Source organism: Bombus pyrosoma, linkage group LG16 (assembly GCF_014825855.1).
Source record: "Bombus pyrosoma isolate SC7728 linkage group LG16, ASM1482585v1, whole genome shotgun sequence".
In the NCBI taxonomy this organism is placed as follows: Eukaryota; Metazoa; Arthropoda; class Insecta; order Hymenoptera; family Apidae; genus Bombus; species Bombus pyrosoma.
Genome location: NC_057785.1, coordinates 2,687,780 through 2,711,752, shown reverse-complemented (window position 1 = coordinate 2,711,752; position 23,973 = coordinate 2,687,780). Strand labels below are relative to the sequence as shown.

The 23,973-nt window shown below is 33.3% G+C and overlaps 5 protein-coding genes across 8 annotated transcripts; 3 read left to right on the top strand and 2 right to left on the bottom strand.

Annotated features, from left to right (window-relative positions):
• The first annotated feature begins 1,431 nt into the window (after positions 1 to 1,431).
• On the top strand, positions 1,432 to 12,255 carry LOC122576526 (DNA-binding protein RFX2). Of its 4 annotated transcripts, none has more exons than XM_043746940.1 (17): positions 1,432 to 1,708; positions 3,830 to 4,140; positions 4,379 to 4,559; positions 4,849 to 4,893; positions 5,241 to 5,346; positions 5,407 to 5,506; positions 5,610 to 5,765; positions 5,978 to 6,109; positions 6,393 to 6,574; positions 6,671 to 7,141; positions 7,216 to 7,337; positions 7,409 to 7,506; positions 7,562 to 7,717; positions 7,802 to 8,004; positions 8,082 to 8,235; positions 8,316 to 8,367; positions 8,446 to 12,255. In XM_043746940.1, the coding sequence occupies exons 1-17, from the start codon at positions 1,699 to 1,701 to the stop codon at positions 8,487 to 8,489; spliced, it is 2,523 nt and encodes an 840-aa protein (XP_043602875.1). In that variant the 5' UTR covers positions 1,432 to 1,698; the 3' UTR covers positions 8,490 to 12,255. The 4 variants fall into 4 exon arrangements, with proteins under 4 accessions (XP_043602875.1, XP_043602874.1, XP_043602876.1 ...); XM_043746939.1 differs by having other exon boundaries at positions 4,367 to 4,559; XM_043746943.1 differs by lacking the exon at positions 1,432 to 1,708 and adding an exon at positions 2,786 to 3,395 and having other exon boundaries at positions 4,367 to 4,559.
• A 1,368-nt stretch (positions 12,256 to 13,623) lies between these two features.
• LOC122576212 (traB domain-containing protein) lies at positions 13,624 to 16,570 on the top strand. The gene is made up of 7 exons (XM_043746152.1): positions 13,624 to 13,853; positions 14,299 to 14,543; positions 15,067 to 15,278; positions 15,423 to 15,537; positions 15,607 to 15,743; positions 15,815 to 16,224; positions 16,305 to 16,570. Exons 2-7 carry the CDS (start codon positions 14,306 to 14,308, stop codon positions 16,471 to 16,473), a joined length of 1,281 nt encoding a protein of 426 aa, XP_043602087.1. The 5' UTR covers positions 13,624 to 13,853; positions 14,299 to 14,305; the 3' UTR covers positions 16,474 to 16,570.
• Positions 16,318 to 18,405, top strand: LOC122576214 (histone-lysine N-methyltransferase SETMAR). Its single transcript, XM_043746154.1, has 2 exons — positions 16,318 to 16,458; positions 16,594 to 18,405. The coding sequence occupies exon 2, from the start codon at positions 16,645 to 16,647 to the stop codon at positions 17,398 to 17,400; it is 756 nt and encodes a 251-aa protein (XP_043602089.1). The 5' UTR covers positions 16,318 to 16,458; positions 16,594 to 16,644; the 3' UTR covers positions 17,401 to 18,405.
• Positions 18,406 to 18,411: 6 nt separating this feature from the next.
• Positions 18,412 to 20,214, bottom strand: LOC122576213 (holocytochrome c-type synthase). The gene is made up of 4 exons (XM_043746153.1): positions 19,968 to 20,214; positions 19,506 to 19,750; positions 19,056 to 19,411; positions 18,412 to 18,971 (listed from the first exon to the last, which is right to left on the bottom strand). Exons 2-4 carry the CDS (start codon positions 19,728 to 19,730, stop codon positions 18,722 to 18,724), a joined length of 831 nt encoding a protein of 276 aa, XP_043602088.1. The 5' UTR covers positions 19,731 to 19,750; positions 19,968 to 20,214; the 3' UTR covers positions 18,412 to 18,721.
• A 252-nt stretch (positions 20,215 to 20,466) lies between these two features.
• On the bottom strand, positions 20,467 to 23,973 carry LOC122576210 (GATA zinc finger domain-containing protein 8-like). The gene is made up of 4 exons (XM_043746149.1): positions 23,453 to 23,973; positions 23,000 to 23,186; positions 21,452 to 22,885; positions 20,467 to 21,301 (listed from the first exon to the last, which is right to left on the bottom strand). Exons 1-4 carry the CDS (start codon positions 23,487 to 23,489, stop codon positions 21,013 to 21,015), a joined length of 1,947 nt encoding a protein of 648 aa, XP_043602084.1. The 5' UTR covers positions 23,490 to 23,973; the 3' UTR covers positions 20,467 to 21,012.

The following is a 23,973-nucleotide window of genomic DNA, read 5'->3' as shown; positions in this document are numbered from 1 at the left end:
CACACATACACTAACTGCTATGTAACACAGTTTCTATTTATGAGTTACATTTGCCGTTTTTTTGAAAAGAGGATTCCTATGGAAAAAACCTAGAGTTAAATCTTATCTAAACGAATGTTATAGATTTTAGTGATTTAATCGAGTCCGACTGTTAATGTAGAAGAAGGGCACGCGCGACATTATTCATAGGCGTATCAATAATTCTATAGACCCGGTTCAAGATTATTCTGTAAGAATAATTTTTTACTCGATTTTAATCGACTATTAATAGATGCAGCTTTTATGCGTTTATAAGAAATTTGAAAGCGCAGAATTGCACAAAATGCACGTAATACGAAAAAATGTATAAAGTATTCAAAGTATATTGCTTTCTGTAATACTTGATAGTTAAAAGAATTTTTTACTGACATTCTACTTTTTAAATTATATTCTCAAAAATATAAATTTACATAAAAGTCCGTAGTCTAATTACTGAATATCGTCGTGTATTGCGGGATATGTAACTTATAAGATGATTTTAACTATGGTCACGATAGAAGTGTTTGATCACGTAACATACACAAAACCTAGTACTAGTTAAATTCACTGTCTATCAAATTGAACATGAAGATGGCCGAAACTTTAATAAAATATGGTTAAGAAAGACGAATACTATTTTTTTTACTCTAAAGTACATTTACTTGTTATATCTTACTAATTACATATATATAGTAGCTCGCAAAAGTATTCGAACACTGAACACAAAACTTCTTTTATGAATATATTATACGCATTATATGAAACTTTTTGAAAATTTGTTAGCACTGTAATGAGACACAATTATTGTGATTATAATTATAGAGTTTGAAATCAATTTGAAAATGTATATTAAAGTTACAAGACATTTATTGCTAACATACACTTAGTGAAAAATTAGTATACAGGATGAATAGTAATCTTAAACATAAAATTAGTGCTAAAGATGGTCTCGTAAAATATTATGGCTTATTAATATAGAAAATAATTGATTGCTCATCCTTGCAAAGTTTATGTTTCCAATAAATATCTTGTAACTTCTATGGACATTTTTAGATCCGTCTCAAATTTTACCAATACGAATCACGATAGTCGCGTTTCACTATAGTAATAATGAAATTTCAAAGTGTTTTTTATAATACATACATAAAAGTTCCTAAGGATATTCGAATACTTCTGTGAGCGTATGTATAGAGAGAGAATGAGAAGGAGAAGGGCGAATTTAATAATATTTAGAGAAAATAGTGAACTTAATCAGACAACGTTGATTTGAAAGAATAAAATTTAAAAACATAAAAGGGTATATTCTGAAAGGGCATAAATGGTAGTGGTAGTTTGTAGTATTGGTTGTTTTGTATATATATATAGGGTAGTTATAGCACCCTAAGGTAAACGAAGATTAGGTACGGTACTGGTTGTGACGCGGGCAGTGATGCCGTAGTCAAGGCGACCGCAGCAGCAGACAACCAACACTCCGACCAGCCGTCGACAACAAAATATACAGGTTTGTCGGAGTGTGCTGCTCCGCTTTTCCACTTCTACGGTGCCTTGGCTGTCCGCGTGGTTTCCTGGGTGACAAGTACGGCAGTTCCTCGAACGGGAAAAGCCCGATTGAAATACGTGGGGGGACACGTTCGGTCGCGCAAGTGCGTCCGGGCGTCGTGTTGAAAGTACACGCCATTCATGAAGACAGGTGAGTAAAAAAGAAACGTATGAACCGCGCTTTCTTACGGTTCTAATTACTATTGTTTGTGCGCGTGTTCATAGAATTTTCCAAACACGATTACGGAAAACAGAACGTAACGTGTTCGAACATGCAGCGTACTAGCGTCTTATCAAACTCTGCTATATTATTCATTTTATCATCTGCAATATGTATTTGTATAGTGACAGTTGATACAATTTGATTATTCATAGTTGTAAGCTGAACTATCCAAATAACTGCGATTTATGGTTCTGAGAATTTTTTCATGTTTCATAATTGTATTTCTTAATGCAGAGTCATCGTACTATGGACATTCATACGTTACTGTTTGGCCTTTTTATGTGAAGATTTGTTGAAAATGTTTATACTACATTGTTAAGACTATGAATCGTTTGGTTGTTTAGACATTTACAGAAAAAGACTGTGGACCAATTAGATCAATCCTCTGATTTGAAACTTTCATTTGTTTTAAAATGTTATATTTTCTGTGGTTAGTATATCTTCTAAGTATTTGCTGTAGCAAAGATTAATTAATTTCTCCCACAGAGAAAATCATTGCAGATTTCTTGCTTTATATATTCCCCTATTGCATTACGCTTTGGTGATTTTATTGTACACCCTACCTGGGGGATATCTAATATTTGGAACCCTGTGTAGCATTTAATTAAAATGGGCTTATCAATGTACTTCTTGAAGCATGAAAGAAAAAGCCCACCTTCACCCATCTAATTATTTAAAAAATGATGCTGCAATAAACTTAAAATTTCAAGTACTGCAATGTTTCTTGTTCAATATGTTTATAGATTATGTTTGTAAGATAAGACTTGTAATATTAAGATATTTGAAAGTATATAAATATATGTGATATTATATATGGGGAACATGCAATGTAAAGTAACAAATAAGGTGTGCTGCAGAACACTTTCAGGCATCAGTCATGCAGTCATGCATAACAGAGGCCAGGTGCATACACAGTATGCTTTCTAATGAAACCACCATTTTCTAGAATAACATAATACCTGATATCAAATAATATATTTTTCATATATTTTTTTCTCAAATTAATTATTACATTAATAGTGTCTTAATAGTTTTATGTTGATATTATATTTGCAAAGAATACGATTAATATATCTTTTTTCAATAGAATATACAATAAAAATTTCTATATCCTATTTTTTTTTGTACCATCGAAACTTTTTCACGGGTACGTAGGCTAATTATAAAATTTATTGCTATTGATCAGGAGGGAGTTTTAATACTCTCTAATTGCACCTATGATCCGACCTTTCCTATCGATGCTTTCAATCCCCTTGACAAGAGTTCTATGTCCATCCACGCGTATGCTACATTTTAGCCACTACCCCTCGCCCTTTCGTTTTCTTCCCTTTGAAACATTGTTTGGTACCTGTCACCCTACAGGTACAGGGTGTACCAATACATCTTGCTACACATGCGTCGAAACGACAATTCCGTGTTTCATTCGAGCGCTCTTTGAGGCTTCTCTTTGATCTATAGATTATTGAATGCTACACACCTGCGAGAAATTACGTAGGCGATTCTTCTTATATGTAGGTTAGGGTGTCTGTTAATCTATCGCTATAACTAACATCCGATTCGCGGGTATCACCGTTCGATTATGTTTCCTGCTTCTGCCTATCAACGTATACAATATGTATTCTGAAATTTATTATAATAAAAATGATTAACTCTACTATATTGTTATTCTTTCGATACTTATACACGATCGTATTTGTTATACTATAAAAAATAATCAATACATTCTTGCACATTATATGATACATCTAGACAGCAAAATATACATAAAATTTTTATTCATTTACGAAATATTTATCTTTCTCATTTTCATTTAAGGACTTTCCAAAAAGTAGTACATAATACTTATCAAGTGGAATAGTTTGTAACAATCTACAGATTTTATAGTAATTTTGCTTCCTTTATTTATCAATCAATTATATTTCTTTAGTGATTGCATTCTATAGAACAGCCATAAGCATATAGAAAGAATTTATAGCAGTTCTTCCTGTGCTGAGTCTGTTGGAGAACGTTATTGATATTTATTGCATTTGTATATGTATACGTCTACAGATTCTTCCCTTCACAAACGGGGAGGTAGCAGTAGTGGTGATACAGTGGGAGTAGAGAGAGGTGAAGGAGTGATTGCCATGACTACGACAGGAGCCCAGTATGCCCTCGCAGCATCCACCAGAGCTAATAACAGTGGGGGTAGCTCTACAACAGTGGGGGTGGAACCTAAGCCAAGCGTTGTTGTCGTGACTACTTCCAGCTCCAGTGGCAGTGGTAATGCAGCACAGAGTCAGTCTACGAGGGGACAGCAACTTATCACTGTTGTTACCAGTCCTGATCCTTCCAGTCCAAATAATCTACAACCTATACAGGTTTGCTCAACTACATAGTATTAGTAAATTCTCTCTGTGCTAAAAGATTTCCTTTTTTAAAGAAGTTTTAAAGAAATTGTTTTCATGATATATGGAACCTTATATTTATCAATTATATATATGTTTGATATTATTGGAAATGAAGAAGCTATGTTAAATATTTATATTATTATATAGAAATTTACCGTTGATCATGAGAACATGCATACTATAAATAATAATTTAGTTATTGGTTCAGGATCCGCTTGAAACAGCTGCAGACTCTTCCAACGGCTCAACAGGTACTCCAGCGCATGTTACAGCACAGGTTGTAGTGAATACTACCCATTCTGGTCAGCATACTCTTGTTGATTCTGACGCTGCATCCACGTCTGCTGGTACCATTGTCAGTGGATCTCCGCATTTTATTACAGTAACAGGTGCGTTTTGAGTCAAAGTTAATTTCAATTCAGCTGTTAGTCACAAAATTGCCATTTGCCAAGTCAAAAATTGCAAAATGTTCAAATTTGAGAACTTGGTTTTAAAAAATACCGTTGATATATATAAAAGGAAATCGCGATAAGTTGTCGAGAGACTCCTTATAAGTATATGTTAGGGGTGAGTATCAGGATCAGTTTGAAAAAAAATTATAGTGTTTGAGTAGAGATTTGGCCCTTTCCATGCTGCTGAAAAACATGCACCTCTGTTCTTCTACTCTGACCACACTAGGCACCAGTGACTCACCATCCTACGCGTCCCTCACAACGGCAGTAGGTGAGGGCAGAATATAATTAGCATGCATTATTTATTTCATTACTAATGTACAACATACTTGTAAAAAAGTTATGTATTATTTGTTAATATGCATTAATTAATTTTGCATGTTATAGTACGTTTTTTATATGGATGAATAATAAAGAAAAATATGAACAAATTTAAGTACGTGTAGATATTAATTTTTATTTTAAGAGTGGAAGCGCTTACTTAAATGCACTCTATTTTTTCTAGTGATTGGCAAGATACAACTGCGTAACTCCTAAATATTATGCATTTCACGAAGCTTAATTCGTGTGAAAGTGTTGTCTATATAAATATATTGAGATATACCGCGTTTGTTTCAGTGTCTGGTGAACCGGAAGCGGTGGGGTCCGAGTCGGTTTCTCATCCTACCTATGTTCAATATGTTGAGGGGGATGGTTCTACGTATATACCGACAAATGGCCAGATGTAAGTATATCAATATTATATTCAATTGTTCCACTAAATTTTATAATTTACCATCCATAGGACATACCCTGTATATGCTGTTGGAGAAGCAGGAGCGATGTATACTCCTGCATCCAGTCAGTACTACACACCAGCAACCACACCAGTAACTTACGCTCAGGTAATTTATAAAAGATCTTATCTGCTATTAATGGATGTAACTGTAATTCTAGCGTAATGTGTGGCTTTTAGTATTATCGTGAATAATATTTCATTGTATGTAGGTTACTGGTCAAGGTTCAAATTCTACAACTGGACAATTGTTATCCCAGGGCAATGGCACGTACCTTATTCAACAGAGTGTTGTAGATGGGGATCCGACAGCACACGCGTTAATATCTGCAGCCGCTGCACGTGCTAGTCCGCAAACAGAAAATGCGGTAAGATAACAATGCATGTTTATGGTTCCCATTGCTTTCAATTTCTTTATTATTTTGCGAAACTCTGTATATATATATAGACTCTTTTTTTATATGATATAAATTTGTATCGAGTTGCTCTAGAATATTAAATAACGAATGGTGATCTATAATGAAGCTATTTTTTCGAAATTGGGATTTAATGTGGTATTGGTATGTTGGGTGTTTGATAGGAAACTGTGGTTAGCGGGGGTGGAGGGGCATACTTGATCAGCGGTAATTCAGGAAGTACTGCTGTCACCGTGGAAGATGCTGCAGCAGCAGCTGCAAATATGACGCATGCCACTAGAGTTTCCCAAGCAACAGTAAGCTGATACATAATCTCTATTTGTAAGCTTAGCTGTACTAATTTGTTGTAGCATGCAAAACTGCTTCTTTAGAAGTGCTTTATACAAGCTCAAAATTTAATTTGATTCGCCAATAATGCAAGAAAGATTTTTTCTAACATAAATATTACTAGCACGTGTGGGTGTTGTATGTAGTTTGAATTAGCATTTTATTTTCTGATTTTTTATGTATATAGTGTTATATATCTGTTGTTCGTTAATAATATAATTCTGAAGTTTATAATGAATTCTATGTAATCAGGTTCATTGGTTGCTTGAAAATTATGAAACAGCAGATGGTGTTTCTCTTCCAAGATCCACACTTTACAATCATTATCTACGTCACTGTTCCGAAAATAAGTTAGATCCTGTAAATGCCGCAAGTTTTGGGAAATTAATACGTTCCGTTTTTTTGGGTTTAAGAACCAGACGATTGGGCACAAGGTAAAGGACTTTATTGTTTTTCCTAAATACACTCTGTATTATATTTTAATTGTATGTTGTAAATGATTATGTTTTAATCACTATCATCTTCCACAGGGGAAACTCAAAGTATCATTATTATGGAATTCGTGTTAAACCCAGTTCTCCTTTAGTCATGCTAAATGAAGATGGAACACCGCGTCAGCAACATGGTACAAATTCGCAAACGAAACGATTCAAATTCGTGAACCAAAAACAGGATACTACATATGAGAACAATGCGCATTCTAATACGAACATTTCTTCGAACAATTCGCCGCCACAATATCATCAATATCTGGGTGAGGCGAGTGGTGCTATTCCAGAATTTCCAGAAATAATAGTCGGTCATGGTTCGTCCCTTCCGGAAGATTGCACGTTAGAGGATATTGATACGTTTCGTAGTATATACAGAGAACATTGTGAAGCCTTTTTAGATGCTGTTCTCAACTTTGAGTTCGCTACTGTAGAAAGTCTTTGGAGAGAATTTTGGCGTAGCCAGGACAATAATAATGGTGATGAATGTGAGGAAGAAAAATATTTATCAAAGTAAGATTTTTATACTCGATTTTTTAAAGAAATTTCTGAAAAAGGTTTTAAGACATTTTATACTGTTTGTTTAGGACTAAGTTATATCAGATGTGTAAATGTTCAGAAGTTCAAGATTTCATAAGAAAAGTTGATTATACATTTTATCAAAATTTAGTAGAAGTACTAATGCCTAATGTATTGCGACCCATACCGAGTGAGTTGAATTGATCACGCCATTATATATTTGCAATATTATTACGGTAACAATTGATGTACAATTTCCAGGTTCATTAACACAGTCTATCAGAAATTTTGCAAAAGGACTAGAATCGTGGTTGACGTCAGCAATGGCTGATTGCCCTGAAGAAATGACTCAAATAAAGGTAGTATTAAAAAATAATAAAGAATTATATCGTTTTTAACAATATTTTATTTTAGTTGACTGCTGTATCTGCGTTTGCTCAGACACTAAGGCGTTATACATCGTTGAATCACCTTGCTCAAGCTGCACGTGCAGTGCTTCAGAATTCTAGTCAAATAAATCAAATGCTAGCTGATCTGAATCGCGTTGATTTTCATAATGTGCAAGAACAGGTATCTAATTTATTAAGGCTTAATAATTTAATATAAAATGTATCTCTTCTAACACTGAAAGATGCATATATGTATATTTTACAGGCTTCGTGGGTATGCCAATGCGATTACGCAATGGTACAACGTCTGGAAGCAGACTTTAAGGTAACATTACAACAACAAAATTCATTGGAAGATTGGGCAATTTGGTTAAAGAGCGTTGTGACTCAAGTTCTTAAACCGTTCGAGGAAAAGCCAACATTTGCAAAGGCCGCTCGACAATTTTTGCTCAAATGGTCCTTTTATAGGTAATTATTTCAAATATGTAAAAAATTACGATTAATTCCTTATATCTTTGATTATTATTTTATTATTCATTCAATAGTTCCATGGTTATTCGTGACCTTACTTTAAGAAGCGCAGCAAGTTTCGGATCTTTTCATCTAATTCGATTATTGTACGATGAGTATATGTTTTATTTGATTGAGCATCAAGTAGCAGTTGCCACAGGGACAACTCCAATAGCAGTAATGGGAGATGTGTGTATTCTTGTCAGACAATGTAAGATATAATATTTTTAGTGATTATTGGATTAATAGCTGTTTTTATTTTCTTTCAGAAAAGTCAAAATTGCTCTTTAGTTAGCGCGTTTGGGGCCACTTCTAATGGAGGTAAGTTATGTTTGCTTAATATTTTCCATAAATTTTACCCATTTACATGGAATTTGTAATTTAGAAATGTTTTTTTAGATGCGTCAAACACAAGTCAACCAAAGCGTATGAAATTAAGCTAACTGCGTGCCTACGTCTTTTAGTTTTGAAAATAAGCCAGTAGCACCTGAGAATGGAACGTTAGCACAAGAGCATGCAGGCCTACTAACACACTAGTCCCATAAATTATAATTTTATATAAGATGAGATCTTATTGTATTATGACTTGAACAAAGAAGATTTTTGCATAACGAACACCCAGGATATATACAATCTAAGTAAGTTTGTGTGATATAATGTGTAGGAATATGTAATGCAATCTCGTTTCATGCGAGTATATGATGCAAGTGTAACGTATCGCTGGCACGATGTTTAGTACATTAATGTATCATCTAGTCGAAACATCCTTGAAATGTGTATGGGACCATGAATTTATCATGCCCTTATAGTATTCAATATCGAAAGCTTACTCGACTAAAAGTTTCGTTTCCTTTGAAGCTTCCGAGCATTCCGAAAATTCTTAAACTTTACCACTAATAACTTGAACTTCGTACTACCTAATGTACTTTACTTTTTAGCATGTTACATGAAAATTAAGTCGAGTGAGCTTAAAATAACGAACATCAGTTTGTGCAAAAGAAAATAGTCGGAAAGAGAGCATTTTTAACGGAGAAAATTTTTTCTCCTAGAATTCATATCGACGGATTCTATTTTGCACAAATAATTGAGTAACATTTTACAAGATCCGCCCTGTCGACGGTATTGTCAAAAGAAAGAGTAAGAAAAGTAACTGTTCCTACTGGAGCAGATTCAAATTAGATTACTATAATGGTATAATCGATACCAGTTTTAAAAATTTCCGACATTCATATTTTTTAATGCAATTTATTAATTATACATCAAGCTGCGTAAAAAAGTTCTGTTGTAAGCCGTCTGTGTGTTATACTCTATATATATTCTTTCAGTACTTTTAAACGAATAGTACAAACAGCGATGAGAAAAGTGGCGAATGTAATGGTATAATATAATCGTTTTGATTTACTGATAGAATATACATTATAGTTCTTACATTAAATGTATATATATGAATGGTATGACAGAGAATTGCACAGTTGTTGAAATTTAATATGAAAGAGAAAGAAGAACATAAAATTGCAAATTGTATCAGTGAAAACTGTGAGTGTCTTCAAACATACTTCGCATTTATTACATAATTTTAATATATTTAACTACAAAAGATGATTTGTATTTGTAGACACTCAAGTAACTTATCTATGTAGTAAAAACTAACTAAATTTTAAGTATACATTGTGAATTTCATGTTATACCTTTTTGTTATATATGTATTATTTTATGAAAGCATGTCGAAATATGTAAGTTGTTACAAAAGTTGAAAACACACATACTTTTTTTTTTATGTATGATTTATTGTATTTATTTATTTTAGCCTGATGGCCTAGAAATTGGATTTCGTGTTACATAATGATTTCATCATTTATGATTATGATTAGATTTAATTATATATATCACAGCCACTTCTTAAATGTGGAAATTAGCTGAATTAATGGAGATATACTATAATTATTTATGACTTACGATATGATACCAAAAGACTTATATTCTAATTTGATATGTTCATTTCTAAGCATTTTAGTGTACATTGAGAGAAAGGGAGAGAGAGAAAGAGAGAGTATAATTTGTTGCACACTGTAGGTTCATAAAAACTTATAGCTATTATTATGTTTTGTTTCCATAAAAGTTTGATATTTCTAAATATTTCATATTTTATGTCATATTATACATTTATTTCATATATTTAGTGACATGAACAAATATATACACACACTATTATATACTTTGAGAGAAGTACAAAGTTTCAATGAAATTGATGTGTACTATTTGACATATTTTTTCAGTAACTTGCTTATTATGGTTATTACCAAATGTCAGAAAATTACTCTAATAATTCCGTATTTATGAAACAAAAGTACTTTATTTGAGAAACTTGCGCTGAAGTAAACTTCAATTAATGCTTGCACATTTATGGAAATGAATATTGAATATATTAAAAGATTATCTTTCAAAATTATTACTACCTGCATGCGAGTTTACTCAAATACAGAATTGATGATGTAAACGTATTTTTTATTGCAAAACATTACTATATAGATTGTTTAATTAGACTTTGTGAAAGCACGTTACGTATTTTACAAGAAATCGAGAATTATTATGTAAAAATATACGAATTGCTTGATTTTCCAAGAGAAATCCTGTCAGAACGTATCTCGAAATGTAGGAAATGAGTAATTGCATAAATGTTTAAATCCATTGTAGGATGCTATTTTTATTCAATATTAAATTGAAAGATAGAAACTCCTATGAACAAACTAAATGTTTGGCAAAACTTGGTGCCTTTTATTTCATACAAGAAAGAAACGAACATTTTTTTATTGTACCTTGATTATATAAAGAATCGAGGCCAAACGACCAAGATGAATGAGACAGATAGTTATGCTCTTCCTTTAGGGCTTCTTTTATAGCATTTTATTTTGTAAAAAAGAGTTAGGAAGTTTTTTCAACGTGATGGAGTAGAAAAGAGAATTAAATGAATGTATGAGAGGAAATGTATGCATTTTATAAAAATATTGTATCGAGCAAAAAATCGCGGTTATTTCTTTTAAATTTATTTAAACGACTTTTTTTGCAAAAAAAAAAGATTTCTTCCAAAGTAAAATTCACTTTGTTAAAAGTCATAATAAAGGGTACTAAATACTGATCAAATTTATTACATTGCGATGTTCGTAAATAGTTTTAACGAGAATAGGATACAAATATATATATGTATATTTATTTATTGTATAAAAGTATTGCATATATACACTAGTCAAACTTTTTATAGATTTAAGTCGAGAACAGGGATTGAGTATCACACAGTAAATTGACCATTGGTTGCGCATCATATTATTTGTGTGCAAAAGGAAAGGATAGAATATTTCCATAACTATAATGAGCTTATACATGTAAAAATTAATGATATGTGTACTTAGCATAAGAATGGCTTTCTAAGAAATTTCTATATTTCTTTTTTTGTCAATAAGAATTCATGCAATGATGGCAAGTATGATTGAATATAGAAATGTGTGTTAAACGAATTCATTTTCAAAATGTAGCATTTAAAAATCAAAATCAAATAGAAATGTCTTATTATATTACACAAAAATGATACTATTTAAAAAGAAATGTTTTGCACGGTTCTGTATTCATTGATACTTGCTTGTACTTTGTACTTCTTAGGTAGAATCGCTGTTCGTAAGTTTCACATAATTATCACAAAGTGCAAGCAATTGTAGTCTTGTTGTTGATGATAAAAGATCAAACTTAACACAGTTTCCTATGTTGCGAAAGAAGACGGCCTTAAATAATTCCAATTGTAAGACAGAAAAAAAGATTTACTACGTTGTTAAGAGATGAACACTGAGAACAAACGAAAAAGAAGAAAATTAAGAGATACTCTTGAGAGAGGAAAAGTAAAAGTATCGTTTTCCTTATAACTTAAAGAAAATATTTTGATACCTCCAGATTTGCACAAGTCGAGTGTCATTTATTACTGCTTAAATAAGATTATTTTTACTGAATGCAGCTCAAAACGATAAACAATTTATATAAATTATGTGAGGTGTAAGAAGCTCTAAGAACTGTGTGAATGTGCGAATCACAAAAAATTGAATAATAAATATATGTTTAAAACTTGTAAGATTGCGTTTGTTATCTAATTTGTGATGTTATCATAAGTCATTTAGTTGACGAGTATTTTTCATTAAAATAATTCATTGAGAGACATTTAAAAGAATAAAGATAACTTAACAAACTTGAAATCTATCAACCGGATACCACCTAATTTCATTTTTATGTTTACTACAAAACATGAAATACCTACAACGTAAACAATACAATAATCATTAATGTTTGATTAAGGTCTTTGCTCGTTCAAAATTACCCGCGTTTCGCACGAATCACGTGTAGACCCCAGAGTCGAGTAAGTTACTCTCTCAGTCGCCATGTTGCGCGCGGTCTGTATATAATGTAGTTGTGCGCGGCGGAACGAAATTTTCCAAATTTTTCACAAAATTTGGAGAAGTTGAATTAGTTTTTATTCATTTCGTATATAGTATACTTTAAAGAGTAAGTATTGACATAAATAAGAGTAATTTATAATATAAAATACTATAATATCAACATAAACATTATTAATGCAGGCTAAGCTGTTTTCTTATATTATACGTTTTCTTTATCTATTTTATTCCACGAGCATTGTTAATTTGTCGAGAATTTTATTTTTTTATTCAAGTTTTGACATCGACAATGAAGTATAATTACGAAAAGATGATAGGGATTATAATACATGAAAATTATTGTTCGAAAAGAATTCAATTTAAGTTTGTCCGTTATATTTGAATCATAACAGCACCCTCTATCGACCATCTTTTTATAATTTGAATTTTGATAGATGTTTGTTTTTACAGCAGAATTATAAGCTAACTGTTATATTATTTGTATTATTATAGACGATAGAGTAACAGGAGGTATCATCTCCAAGAAGAAAATACAATAACACAAAGCAAGGAGGATTTCATCTTCCTGATTTTCTACAATCAAGTTCTCACTACATTGGTAAGTGAATAATATTGAATATTTTGAATAATTAGACTAAAGAAATTTTTATAAATACAGTTAAAGAAATGCAATGTAAATAGAAATTTATTTCATTGTCTAAATATTATAATAAGCATTTGGGTGTTCCTTACATATTACAGTACATTCTGTACATCTTTACACATATAAATTTTTAATAAATAAATAAGTATTCTCAGCCTAATTATTATCAGCATTGCGCAATATCTTGCTTCTTTTGTTTCAAATTGTATTTACCATAAAATTGTGATTAATTTTAAAGAATTCGATTATTAGTTTGGTAGATACTCGAAATAGAAAATAATTTATATGTATGAAAATTAAATCTTTTTTTATTCATTATATGTATCTAACATATCTAATATCATATCTCACGCTTTAAAATAAAATCAAGAAAAAGGGGAATAATACACATTACTTAATATGGATAATTTTTAACGTTAAATATAAATCTCTAGATTTATACAACAATAATAATGACAAGCAATTAAAGTTGTGACAATAATCGATAGTTTGTCTATAGTTGACTAATTGGTATAGAATGTATATACGGATAGTGTATCACTGCCTTTTATTCATACATTCATACGATATTTTATGTATTTGTGGATAAGTAAGAGAGAATACTTAACAATAAGCTTGATTCACTTCATGAAATTTAGCAGAATAATTTATTTTAATAATTGAAAATCAATTAAACATTCTCTGTAAAGTTAATCTTAATAGTTGTTGACACGTCATCTACAAGTAACAAGGTAGTTCCAGATATTTTTCTTAATAGTTTTTGTTTATTATATCTATTTACAGTAAAAGGAAACTATATCTAAGGTATCGTTTATCTGTTACAACAAAATATTTTTATAAAAAATTTTGAGCCATTTTGGTAGTTAGAATAATACAATTATTAAAACCATATTGTTAGTTCTTGAGGTTATAGGAAAAAGTAATTTAAACATTGAAGCGTTTTTAACCAATTTCTTCGAGATTTTCTTAGAATTGCAACGAACTTTCTCGCGTTCATTAAGTGATGCTTTTATTTTGGTAATCTATTAATTTTAAATACGTAAATCTAACTATATGTTAGACAAATTTTTTGCAATCAGTTGTCATATGGTATTAGTAAATTTTTCTTTAATTTCAAGAAGTTTATAAAATCAATTAGAAAAATGATTGAATTTAATATATACTTTCAATTGTTAGGTATAAAATGTCTTCAGATATCATGAGCACAGATTTTGGCAAAAATAAAAATATGCTAGTTGCTAGACGGTACTTTGTAGTTGATGCGAACGATATTAATGATGATAGAAGTTTACATATCCCAACTCCATTTGAAAAGTTAATTAGTAGTGAGTTGCAAATAGATGTAAAGACGGTTAATAAATCAAAACCTGATTTGGATACTGCAAAATCTTCGATAGATACTAAAGAGGATCAAACTAAAGGTGATAATAAAAAAAAAATATTAGACAAAGCATTCTTAGTGATGATAATATCATCAAAGATATTTCATTAAAAAACATTCCTTGTAAATACTTGCCATTTTGTAGTTCATTATAATTTAATTTTCTGGTGATATTTGTTAATAGAATTTGCTATTTAGCTCGTTATAAGTATGTTGTTAGTCACTTGAATAGGCACTTTAAATAGCTGATCTTTTAGGGTTTCCATAGAAGGAGACCTACGAGGTCTTTCTTTCTCTCTTTGTCTTTTTAATATGATAATAAAATCAATGTTGAGCTACTGACTGATTTATAGTGCACACCTGATACAGTAGTATATTAGTGCTTCCAGAATGCCAGTAAAATATAAAAATAAAACAAAATTTTCAAAGCGTCAAGGTATCATCATCACTTATGGAATAGTTCCTAGAAAGTCTTATCTTTCTAAAAATCCATTTCTTAGAAATATTTATGAACATTTTGTACTTTAAGGCGTGTATTTAAAACAAGATTGTTTTTGCTCTAGAAGTTGTTGGACATCAATTGAGATTTAGTACTCACAATGAAACTAATTATAAAAATAGTGATATTGCTGCATTTATTGAACCAAAATATGATGCAAGCATAGATGAGAAATTACCAGAGACAGTGACATTACTTACTACACCAGAAGGAGGAAAATTATACTTAGTAGGCACAGCACATTTCAGTGTTGAAAGCCAAAATGATGTTGCAATGGTAAATAAATTATATTTTATATGTACCAGATATATTAAGTACATTTCAGAATATTCAAGGATCATTCCAATATGTTTTCTTTAAAGATAGTAGGAACTCCCTAGTAGGATAATTAAAAACTATATTTTTTCTTTACAATTAAAGATCATTCAGGCTGTACAGCCTCACATAGTTGTAGTTGAATTATGTAAAACTAGAATCGATGTTATAAACATTAACGAGGAAGCTCTGTATCGTAATGCAACAGACTTAAGTATTAGTAAGTTCCCCAGATTGTTTGTTTAAGTACAATGCTTTTGGCATATCATTCACTTGCTTCGTTTTGCAGAAAGTTTAACTGAAACAATAAGACACTATGGGGTTTATAATGGATTGTTGCATATTATGTTATACCGCATGGTGAGTCATGTCGTTAAGCAACTTGGGATGCCACCAGGTGGTGAATTTCGTACAGCGTTCGAAGAGGTATACTAAAATAGACTTTAACCGAATTTAAACAACGTGAGATAATTATAAATTCCATGGTGCTTCTTCAGGCAAAAAAAGTACCAAATTGCATTATTCAGTTAGCGGATCGTTCGATTAACGTGACATTTCAACGTGCGTTGAGAGAATTATCTTGGTGGGAAATAATGAAGCTAGCTTGGTTAATGGTACGATTAGATTCTCGTATCAGTAAACAAGACGTAGAGCGTTATAAACGGAAATGTGTGATACAACAAATGATTTCATCATTGAGAGAAGAATACCCAGCGATAGAGAGAACGTTTGTCACAGAAAGGGATATATATCTTACATACCATCTTCAGATGGCTACTGCAGCACAACACACTGCAGAAGGGCTAAAACCACCAAGAATTGTAGGAGTTGTTGGCATAGGACATATTGATGGAATTGTTGAAAACTGGGGAAAAGTAAAAGCCTCTGATATATGGCCTATTATACGGTATATATAATGTTAATTTAAGTATTCATGGATGTATCATCATGGATACCTACTCTTCTTTTCCATATTTTTTTTTATAGAGTACCTCCTCAACCTTTATCAAGCAAAATATTAAAGTTTACAATTAAAGCCTCCTTATTGGGAGCTACGATTTACATGGGATATAAAATTATACCACTACCTTCTTCTAGTGCATTGCAATCAATCAAATCGTCGTTTGAAGGATTATTGGAGGTCAGTGCTAAGTAGAATAGCTGGAATTTGACTTTTAGAGCTCTTTATTAATATATAACACATACTTTTTATTGAGGACAAAGAAACAAATACAAAATAATTGTTTCCTTTATTTTGTGCTGCCTATCCTTAAAGATCCTGTCGAACTTTCTTCTGGTTTTTAATTGATATAATATTGTAATAATCATGGAGGCGACTGCCTGTGCAGATGAATACGAACACGCTATACCTGGTGTCATGTACACAGTACATAATATACCAGGTCCTGGAATAGATCTGGAAGAGTTCGAATCAGAATATTCATTAGGTTGCTCATGTACAATTCGGTGTTCCAACTGTTTCTGTACACGTGGTTCGCCGAATTATAAAGATGATTGTATACTAGATGAAAAATTATCAGGGCCAATAGTTGAATGCAACCCTCATTGTACTTGTGGAGAAAATTGTAATAATAGAGTGGTACAGAATGGTCCAGTGGATAGTCTAATCGTGTCAGAGATCGATGGGAAAGGACACGGTTTGTTCACGAGTAAACCCATTAAGAAAGGTCAATTCATTTGCGAATACGCTGGGGAGGTGGTAGGTATCGAGGAAGCAAGGCGTAGAGTCGAAGCGAATAAAAATACCATGAATTACGTTCTTGTTGTTTCTGAACATATCGGGGATCGAGTAATAGTGACGTGCATAGATCCTAAGTATTTTGGCAATATCGGAAGATACTCCAATCACAGTTGCGATCCAAATACTAATCTTGTACCTATTCGAGTCGAAGGACCAGTACCTCGATTATGTTTGTTCGCATCCAGAGATATAGAGATAGGCGAAGAGATAACTTTTAACTACGCCGGCGGAGTTACTAATTCCGTCCATAATCTCAGTCATACACCATGTCTTTGTGGCTCCAACAACTGTTCTGGCTATCTGCCTCATAATACTATTTAAGACTGTTAAGCTTTTTGAAAAATTTATCGAAATACTATTTAAGACTGTTAAGCCTTTTGATAAATTTATCGAAAAGCCTTCAGTAAATTTGTATGATTGGAAAGAATTGAATCTGGATTGATCATAGAGTTATGTAAATATAAAACAGAGTTTTGGTAATTTGTATTTATTCGTTGTTTATTTATCGTTTATCGAGAAAAAAAATATATATAATATTATTTTGCAACAAGTTAGTATCCTGAAAGAATATTTACTTTTAGTAAGAAATGAATAGTTGAATATCAAATTCGTGATATTATGTTTGTTATAGCGTGTGAGAAATTAGTGTGCTAATAGTATAGAAAAATTATAATTTTTTTTTTATTAATATAGGAAGATAGCAGAGTAAAGGAATGTTACTTTGATCATTATAATTATATTTTCTATTACAGCCTTCTTGTGTGTTTGTTTACACTGGTACATATTAGAAAAGATAATGGGGATAGGGATATTTTTGTGAACATAACAATTGTTAACTTTAACGTATTATAAATTTAAAAAAAAATCGTTACAAGAAAGATTGTGATTCTCAGTAGATTTAAGGATATAACGTGAATTATAATTAAGAAATGATTTATCATAAAATCATGATCTTACAGTGAAATTAAAAAAAATGATGTACTAATATATTACTCTAACTAAAACTATTAAGAATGATACAATATCATTGTTACTCGAGCCTTGATTTAATATTCTTTGTTATATACGTACCAAACATTTTTGTAATAATTGATATATGTTAAAAATATATTATATAAGAATGCGTGTATAGCAAAACAGTTAAGCACAGTATATATCATTTTCCAACGAAATAAAACATTCGTGCGTTTTAAGTAACACCAATGTTGTTAATAATGTAATTTTACTCTATACAAATATTTGAACACAGTTTTTTTAATCTCCATACTGTTAGGTATAAATAATGTGCGGTACTGACAATAAAGTGGAGTGTGATATACAAAAAAACAAGTCTCGGATTTATAAAAATCTTTTCAATTTATTAGAATGTACATCCGATACGTCAATTAAAAAAATTGACCTTTAGGAGATTGATTGAAGTTTATATTTTAACTTTAAAATTGATTTTTTATAATTGTGTAAGTAAGAAAAGCACTAGAGAAGTATCCAATATTCTTTTCGTTTCTTAAACATTAGTGAACTTCTTTGGTTTGTTGTGTAACTATGTTTCCTGTATTTTAAAAACTGTACATTACGTAAAGATAATACGTAGAACGAGCATAAAATTAACCAACAAGCTAATATCCTTTTGTCCTATTAACTTTTATTTTTTTTCTTCGTTTTTCGTAGCGCATTCCGATTCTTTTGACTCATTACAATATTTCCAACGCATCCATGCCACCCTCATGCGATCCCAAATGTTCTCTAACGAATCCATAGCTGGTCTAACATCTAGTAATGTGAATGTAAATTTTTCATCAACTGCTCCACCATCATAATAATCTATAACGTATCGTACATCCTTCCCGCATCTGTCTACGATCCAATCGTGCCGGTCAAATGGTAATTCATATCTAAAAAAAAAAATAGGTCCACGTTTATTAGTCAAACTCATCAAGGATAATCGTGAATTATTCTTCTTGATAACCATAACTCACCCCAACCAATATCGGATGCGAGCGCGTGGCGAATACTGCTTGGCCTTGCCTCCAAAGCTACGCAATTTCGGAGTACAACATTCTTTTGCATGAAGAGCCTCCCACTTAAGCACTTCTTGCCATGCCAGTTCGTTATTGGCATTGTGGATTTTTATTATGTCATCCATATCTTTTGGTGTTATATCGTCTTTTTGCCATCTCCAGCCTTTCCTCAGCATCGCATTCCAGAACATTTGTTGCGAAGGGTACACCCAAAACTCTCCTTCTCCCACTGCTTTTGGTATAGATGAAACTTGTCTCTCTGTGGGCAGTGGGAAAGGCTGATCTGGTGCTGGTTGTTGATTAGCTGGTGGCATCTAGAATTTTATTTAACTTGTCATTCAGAGGAAATGAATTAATGCCAAGAGGGATTCTAGAGATACTCTAAATTGTGTTAACTAGGATATTAACCATATTAAGGGGATTAATGTCTCCTGAAGCCATGTCATTAATTGGACATTCGCTGGGATACGTAGATGGTGTTTTGTCCTGTGCAGATTTGTGCATAGGACATTCTGGGGGAGGTTTCCCATCAGGTTTGTGTATTCCATGATATGGAGCATTTGAGATCTGTTGCTGGTGCGTTGGGATAATTGCATCAGCTGCCAATACAGCAGAATTCATTACATTACCCATTCTCCTTTGTTCTAGAATTTCTGCAACGAGCATTTGAAATTAGAATACTTATGTTTTCATTCAAGAAAATAAAAATTACAACCGTTGGAAGTATAACCTATAAATAGATTATGCAATAACCTACATCTTCCGTTGTTTCAATGTCACAACTAGATATGTTAGAGTAAGTAGAACTAAGAATATACTTTTTCGTGAAATATTCTCGTGTTTTGGTAAAAGCAAGGTTTTAATACTTACATAGAGCTATGAACATGTGATAACGTTGTTTAAGTAAATGTATTTGATCATCTGTTTTTATCCAGTTAGGGGGACGTTTCAATAAATTACGATGTTCCTAAATATATTAAATAAATGTTAGGAATTAGAGATATTGTTCTTTAAAGAATTGGAACATCTCAATTCCGAATTCTTCAAACCGTTTAGGATTGTATTACACTTCACACTGTCATTTCTAGCAGTACTAGCAATAGTGATCTCTGTTAAGGTCACGATAATTTTCCCTAAAAGTAGGAAATTTTCTAGATTTTACAACAAACGTCCGTGAACAATTTGAGGCAACCTTTTAACAAAAATTTGTTCTATTTTCATATCTGTACATAAATATGTTTGTAATAATATGTAATTAATAATTCCATCAAGTTTTAGGAAGTTATACGTTTTTCTGTTGGTGAAACTTTAGATTCAAATTTGAAATTTTTGGCGTAAGGAATTTATTAGACAGTGAATTATTTTTTAGTGCTTTTTTATTAAAATACATATAATATATACACTCAGTCCGCAGATTTTAGTATGCGAATAGTGACGTTATCGTTAGATTTAAACCATCTTTCATTATATGTACAAAAGACATCAAATTTCGATAAGAAAATTGCGTTATTAATAAGATAATATTTTCTCAGTAATAACAATAATTTCAGAATAATCGATAAATTAGAAATAGTAATTTCTAACGCAAGAGGACATTCCACTCGCATAATTCTTTAACCTACAATACTGTAAAAACAAATCAGAGAAAGAGAACAGGTCTATCGAAATACATACTCGTTATTATTAGATTTTAAGAAATCACTATTTATATTATACTTAAGGCGATCTACTCTTTACAACAAAACCGGTTTTCAATTTATTCTTCTTCTACTATCATCGAAAGCCGATTTTGACAAATACACTGGCCACTATTATTCATAAATTCAGCAAGTCCCGTAGCTTCGCGGAAATTGAACCTATTCAATCGTGTGGCATAGATGTGTGTTCTCAAAGGATTCGATTAAAGCAAAAAGAATCAATTCCTTGCGATCTTCGTTGACTCCTTGTTTCCGGTTACGTGTTCCAGATCCAGACTATCGTATTCTAGTCCAGCAGTGTTATCATAATAGGCATAGTCGTAGTCATTTTTTTTCCCAGATTTTGGTCGCGTTGTAGTGGTACTAGGTAGCCTCGTCGTGGATGAAAACGGTCTGGCGGATCCACTAACATAAGTACTTTCCCTAGGAGTTGTTGGTGATTGTGACGATCTTTGGGTATTAGAGTTGAAATTGTTGGGATTGTAGGTGGTGGCTGTAGAAATTCTCCTATGTAAAAATAGTAAAGTAGTAATAGTAATTAGTAGTAATAGCAAAATGATAAAAACTGTAAGAATATGTAAAAACGTATTTTCTTTAATAGAGTCAAACGTTGGCTCGGGTTTACAAGTACATATTGCGTACTAATCTATCTAATACCTTGGTACTGGAGTAGTAGATCTTGGTGTTTCGGCCAAATGATTGATACTAGCAGGGCTGAATCCAATTCCAACCGAAGACCTTGCTAGATCGTAATTTCCGGTGCTGGTTTCGGTATAGTATTTCCCATTTGTTCCATCGTAATTGTTGTATTGCGTGGCTTTCTTTGGTGCTTTGGTACTGTCGTAGTATTGAGACGAACTTTTGATAGGTTGGTTAGATTTTTCGTAGTACTGTCCGCTTTCGCTGGCCCTCACAGCTGTTTGAGCCTGGGCATTGTCATTAGGAATATACTTCTTCGTGGCTGGGCTATATGTAGTAGGAGCGTAACTGCTGCTTGCAAAACTAGGGAAGTATTTAGTGGTTGGTTGAGAGATATCCTGCTTGATGGTTGTACTACTTCTGTACTGTCCATTATTATTGTTGTTATTGTAATTATTGTTGTTGTTACTATAATTATTATCGTAGACGGTAGGTGCAGCAGTGGTAGACTGATAAGGTACGTTACTATTTGTACGTTGAATATTATTGTAATTTCTCTGGTAGTTTGTATAATCGTTTGGCTGGTAATTGGTGCTAGGTTGCAAGGTTGTGGATTGCGTAAACTGCGCGCCGTTATTATAATTCTGATTGTAATTCTTATTATAGCTAGTCGGCTTCACCGTGGTACTTTGACTGAAGCCACCGGTATTTTGTTGATTGTAATTGGGATTGGTGTTGTAAGCGTTGTAAATGGTCGTTTTGGTCGTCGTGCTAGGAGACTGGAAGTTGTAATTATTCTGATAATTGGTGCTGGGCCTGTACGTCGAAGACGGCGTGTTATATCTTTGCGTATTTTGTTGATTCCTGTTGAAATTCTCTAGAGGCCTCGCACTGGTCGACGATACGAAACCATTGGCTCGCTGATTGTAATTATTGCCACTATAGAAGCCGGTATAAGTATTCTGATTAGCAGGAGCAGCGGCAGGTACAGCAGTGCTGGATGCTACGTAATTATTGTTGCCATTGTCATTGTACTGCTGCTTCCTGCTGACCTTTCTCACTCCGGTCTTCTTTTTTTCTTGAGCAATCTCGTCCTTGTAGGTTTTCTCGCTCTCATAATCCTCATCCTTGCCGTTCCTATTATTGTAAAAATTGCCACTGCTGCTGCCTCGGAGATCCCTGTTGGCGTTAAAGCTTCCCGACGACACTCTGTTGAGAGTGTTGGCCGACGAACGAACAGGGTCGCTCGTTTCAGACCGTTGAAGATGGTCTTGGGGCTCGGCGTCGCTGCGTATGCTATCGTAGTGAAGCGACTCCAGACCGGATCCTAGTCTGTACAGGTCAAAATTATCGCTGGCGTAGTACAGAGTAGCCGCCTCGCAGTCCACGTCGTACCAGTCCGCGCAGGTTTGACTTTCTTGGTCGAACGCTGTGTCGTTGGGACACAAGAACCTTGAAAAAAAGAAAAAAAGAAAAGAAAGAAAGAAAAAACAACAGATGCTTATAATAGATGGTGTTGAACGCGTTGGTAGACGGAATATTAATTTTTCTCACAGAATAACCTACTTGTAATCCTGAATAGTGCCGGACACGGACACACAGACGTGAAAGACTTGACAGTCAGTCTCTGGGTCGGCGTAATAGCTTCCTACGATCTTATTGCGACAAGTGAAGGAAGTTTCCGGCATGTACTGTTGCGAGTACCTGGGTGGTGGCCGTTGGAGCCCGAAGACACAGGCTCCGAGCGCAGCCACTGTAACAAAATGGGAATCATCGAAAAAAAGTCGTAAACTTTCGCTTTCCATAATTAATTTCACCAGCAACGAGAAGGGAAAATCGCTCGGCAACCAGTGGCTCGTCACGCTTCGCGCTGATGCTTCTTTTTTCGCGCGTTTACGGCATGTTCGCAGAATCGTATTCGCGACACGCGTCTCTTTCCGCTCGAAGGATCGCGACAGAGAAATTCGCTGGAGCACCCGTGAAATTCAGTTAAATCTCCAAAGTTTCGTCTAAACGTACCCCATACAAGGCAAACGAGTCTCCTGATCGATTTCATCCTGTCTTCTTCTTCGACTAAACCGTTCACTACAGCAGTTGATCCACAAGATAGCTGACACTCGCGCGTTACCTTCGCGAAGGGACTCTTCGAGATGACTGCAGCGTCGAGGAGAACGCCACGACCGAGAAGAGGATGCCCAGCGGGGAACGTTCCACGGGAGGACGCCTCTGGGGCCCGTGGACGAGGTAGGGGCTCTCCTCTATCCAGGAGAAGGCACACGTGTCTGATGGGGGTAGAGGACGTAACGAAGCGTTACGTCACTCTCCGCTCGATCGCCGAAGGCAGATGCTACCAGCCAGTGACGACCTGCATAGAGAAACTATTGATGAAAGCTGCAGAACGATCGTAACCTCGCATTCTTCGCATCTTCCTATAGAGTTTGTTTTTCGAACATTCTGAGGTCCTTGCTGACGTCTTTCTAAACACAGCCTGGCGATCTTCAGAGCTCAGAATTTGAAATAGGAAGAGACAGAGAGAGGAA